Source organism: Colletotrichum abscissum (genome assembly GCF_030869225.1).
Source record: "Colletotrichum abscissum strain IMI 504890 chromosome Unknown Scaffold_185.1, whole genome shotgun sequence".
Taxonomy (NCBI): domain Eukaryota; kingdom Fungi; phylum Ascomycota; class Sordariomycetes; order Glomerellales; family Glomerellaceae; genus Colletotrichum; species Colletotrichum abscissum.
In genome coordinates this window covers 1-4,416 of record NW_026850082.1, presented here as the reverse complement: position 1 = coordinate 4,416, position 4,416 = coordinate 1, and the positions used below count along the sequence as shown (strand labels likewise).

At 53.2% G+C, this 4,416-nt stretch overlaps 2 protein-coding genes across 2 annotated transcripts; both read left to right on the top strand.

Annotated features, from left to right (window-relative positions):
* Positions 1 to 419: 419 nt before the first annotated feature.
* Positions 420 to 1,801, top strand: CABS01_16875 (uncharacterized protein; the record flags this gene model as incomplete). Its single annotated transcript, XM_060550204.1, has 2 exons — positions 420 to 1,357; positions 1,456 to 1,801. The coding sequence occupies 2 exons, from the start codon at positions 420 to 422 to the stop codon at positions 1,799 to 1,801; spliced, it is 1,284 nt and encodes a 427-aa protein (XP_060402137.1).
* A 1,362-nt stretch (positions 1,802 to 3,163) lies between these two features.
* On the top strand, positions 3,164 to 4,245 carry CABS01_16874 (uncharacterized protein; the record flags this gene model as incomplete). Its single annotated transcript, XM_060550203.1, has 3 exons — positions 3,164 to 3,622; positions 3,675 to 4,084; positions 4,206 to 4,245. The coding sequence occupies 3 exons, from the start codon at positions 3,164 to 3,166 to the stop codon at positions 4,243 to 4,245; spliced, it is 909 nt and encodes a 302-aa protein (XP_060402136.1).
* Between the last annotated feature and the right edge of the window lie 171 nt (positions 4,246 to 4,416).

The following is a 4,416-nucleotide window of genomic DNA, read 5'->3' as shown; positions in this document are numbered from 1 at the left end:
ATTGCTTCCTCTTCGCAACACGCGTCGTCTTTCTGAACTTGATCCCACACAAGCTGGATTGGAGTTGATTTGTACAGTTCACCACGCTTGGCAGTGGGTAATGGCCGTTATTGAAGCCAAACAAGGTGTCGAGTAGATTTCAATGAAGCGCCGCAACTCGTACTGCTAGACACCATCCCGACCCCACATTTTGTTTGCAAACAAGCTGCCACAGCCATTGCCAAAGGTTTGCTGAGGCCCATCACAGCAGTGTTAGACTTCTCAAACGTTGAAATGTTTGCAAAAGAGGGAGCGATGCATGCGCAATACTGTAATGGCCAGTCATTACAGTTGATGACTTCATATTAGTAGGTCAAGTATTTAAAGTCGCTTCGTGCCACTGTACCTGCCATTGAGAAGGCCATTTCACTTCTTCCAAGATGCCTGCTCCTGTAGACTTGGCGCAGGAGGTAACGTCTTTGTTTCGTAGCGACCGCTTAGCATACATACTGACAGCGAAAAAGTTGCACAGCTTCTGCCATCGTCTCGATTGCGATTTTGATGCGGTCAGTTCCTTTCTCGACCGAGACATTTCATTTCGAGATAAGTTCACAGCCGTGATTTCGAGATACATTTACCAGCCCCGAGTCATGTCTAGCGTCGAGGCCACCCTAAAACCGACACAGGCCGGCTCGGCCATGCCTCCCTGTACATGCGATGGTGAGGTAGGCTCTGGATCAGACGGACATGCACCTAGCCGCTCGCCAATTGCTTCCGTCGAAGCTAATTCACAAGCTTTTGGAGGCGCGTCGCCAACGCGCAAATCCGTAGAGGCTGATGGCGCTGCTGCCCCCATGAAGCGTAGGAAGGATAGCAGAGCTGGACGCATCCCACCAATCATCGCCAAAGTGGAGAAAATCGGTAGCCCAGAGACTCTCGTACGCCTATGGGACAGCTGCAGGGCATCGAGGGCTCGAGATCAGAGTATCGTTACTGGGACGCGACAGGTCCTGCCTGACGAACCGGAAGGTGACTTGGATGGCCCTTCTGTGCTGGAACGACTCGATTCCCTCAGAGAGCAGGCGGCTGCAGCTAGTTCAAGCATTCACTTTTCCATTGCTATCAAGCGCTACCATCATACTCAGATGGTCCACTTATACAACAGGGCGAGAGACCTCGACGAGACGACGATTGAGGCGGCAGATCCAGGCAGCGCCTCCCAGTCTCTGGTTGACCAATTTGCGGAGAGGCCTTTCCCCAGCGCCTCATCAGTCGGAAAGCAGGCTGGTCGGGGGCCGAAGCTTAAGAGGAAGCCGCTGAAGAGCGCATTCAACAGGTGGCTGACCCTCGGGAATAAGCTAACCACACTAGTTGCCAGGTACGGGTGCGGGGTTCCTTCTACTCCTGCCGAGCGATTTGAGGAATGAAGAGTTAGTGCACAGTGCCGTCTGCTTGGTCAGGTACCAACTCCGTTAGCATTCGACGACTTCGTGATGCTGATCTCCTCGCGGTGCTGAACCGGTTAGATACGCATGTCCGACTGAAAGACAGCATCCAGGCCCTCACAGAAGTGCTTCTCAGTCTGGTCACATGGGGCATCCTGCCTGTGGCGAGGATTGGCTTGGAGACGTATGCCTCTGCGTCGCAGGTTCGAAAACTGGCTTCGGAGCCTATGTTTCTGGGGGGGCTATTGTCTTGGTGTACTGGCGCAGCATCCGACCCGGACCTCGCGATGTTGACGCAGCCAGCTCTCCATTCGGCGACTGAACACCGCGACAGCACGGCCGAGGTGGACAATCTTTCATTTCACGCCGACGACTGATATTCGTGTAGTATTAGCCAATAGAGGAAACATTGCAAAAAACATAAGTGATCTTCATAGAGAGAGCCCTCGACATCACTCTAAAAACCCCTGCCAACTGGAACTCCTGAAGATCGGCAAAGCGAGACATGATGAAAGCTCTGAAAGAGCCACCGGTATTGGTCGAGACAACATCGCCATGTACTGCCTACGAGAGTATACAGCGTCTATAGGCAAGCGCTAGAAGACGCCGATCTTGTCCTTGATACCGAAAAGAAAGGGACACCTGGTCACGTCGTAGACATCTGCCACTTTCCGCAATTATCTGCGCAGCAGACAAAGACGCTCCAGTTGGTTCAGCACCCGAACATCGTCACGGTTCATGAAATGTATAGCGACAAGGCGAATCGTCACGTCGCCTACGGACGCATGCCACGATCATTGCAAGAGGCCGTCGGTAACCTAGATCTCAATCGTCAACGCCTAGCAGCGATCTCATGACAGGTCTGTTCAATCCTCCCATGAAAGCCCATTTTATCTCACAGGTAAACATGCAGTCGAGGCACTGGTTTATCTCGAGAGAGTAGGGTCGCAGCACGGCCAACGTAGCTGCTCTTGTATCCTGATATACCTTAGCGGTAGGGTCAAGCTGAGCACTACTTGATTTGTCGTCCATTAGCGAATTTGGCGCTGATCAGAATGTTTAGGCGGCCAGGAAAATTGTCGACCGCGTAGCCGTAGGAAAGACTTGGGCGACGACCTAGGCTACACGATGATGGAGCTAATGCAAGGATATGTGAAGGAGGGCGCCAACTTTGGGTCGGACGGTCCGAAGCATTGGGGTTCGGAAGTCGTGAGCTTCCTCTCAGCGACAACTGCCGCAACATCTGCGGGCGAGTTGAGCGAGGTTGGCCTACGCCGATGCCTTGTCAAATCAGCCACTGATGTGTCTCTAGCATTCTTTCCTGCGTTCGTGGCGAAAAGAAAAGTCGAAAGGACTGGTCATGGCATGGATGCGGCAAGAATATGAGTATTTCGGGTGGCTGGAACGAAGTTAGCGCAAAGCAAAACATCGAGTGTCTCTCGCTTGGCCCGTTTCCTGACTGCTGCATCGATTGAGGACGGTCGATGAATGAGATCCTGAATTGCCACTGTGAACACTGTTTTTGGAGGTGCTGAGCCCTGACAGCAGCGATTGGCACGTGACTCCTTCTATCCAAGTCATAATGTTCAGGCCGAGAGCCTGCCCAAGCGGAGAAAAAACACCAACAACAGCGAGAACGAATTTTTTGAAATCGGAGCAAAAACAGCGCCACAATACACTCCGAAAGGTCAATTGGATAGCCGTGTGCTCGTCGCGAAGCCCATAACGACGTAGGCACCATGGCAACCCCATGGCCCCAGGAGCAAACATGGCCAACGCACCATCGAGAGCATGCCACTCAACTTAGCAGACACCTTCAGACAGCACTCAAATCAATCGACACCGCAAACGAACACCCCCTTGACCCGAAAGCCGTGAGACTCACTCTCATTACCACCATCGCCCTACTGGCCAAATTACAGAAATTACCCAAGCTCGGACACCTCCACCAAGCTATTGAGAGTCTACGTACAGAAAACAAGACAGCCAACGAGAGCAACATCCGCAAATCGAGAACCATCAGGATTACTATGCAGCAGAATACGGCCGAACTGAAGGAAAACACCAACACAACGCGCGCAGCCAGCGCGGCTACCAAGGAGGCTTGGAAAGCCAGCGAGCTAGCAGTCAAGGTCGTGAAGGATATCAAAGCACTGGAGCCGATGAATCAGGGAAACACCGTGCAGTCATATACCAGCGTAGCCGCCCGAGGAGGACTTGCAGGGGAGCATGCATAACCCCTGTAACCAGAGAGCGTCCCAGACCCAGATTCTACGTGAAATCATAATGAACATTAGAGACCCTATCACCATTACCAGCATAAGAGCCATAAACCCCCGTAGCCTCAAGGCGCACGTAGACCGCGCCATCGAACAAAGCAGCAACGAGCATATCCACAAGCTCAAGACCGTGTCCGCCAATCAACTCAAGAGCGGCGACCTGAGCGTCAAGACAGCAACGACGAAAGACATGGAGGCCCTCCGGCAGTTTGCCGAGGACTGGCAAAACCACATCGGCAACGGAGCCGCCGTGAGGATTCCAACCTACGGAGTGCTGGCGCACGGCATCAGAACCAGCTCCATGAACATGGACCGCTTCACAGAAATCAGAGACGACCTGCTGCAGGACAACAAAGCATTCATCCCCAGAGCAGACATTAAGTACGTAGGCTGGCTGACCCAATCGGCCAGCAAAAAGACGGCATCATCAGTGGTCGTGGAGCTCTCAAGGGCAGAAGACGCCAGCAAACTGATCGACGAGGGACTCATCTGGCAAGGCCAGGTGTTCCAATGCGAGCGATACGATAGACAGTGCCGTCTGAGACAGTGTTTCAAGTGCTGCGCATACGGCCACATAGGAACCCAGTGCAAGGCAACGACAACATGCGGCTACTGTGCGCAAGAACACGCGACCCGAGATTGCCCCTCGAAAAGCGACACGACGACCCCAAGGAAATGCGCCGCATGCTACGGCGAACACGAGGCATGGCACG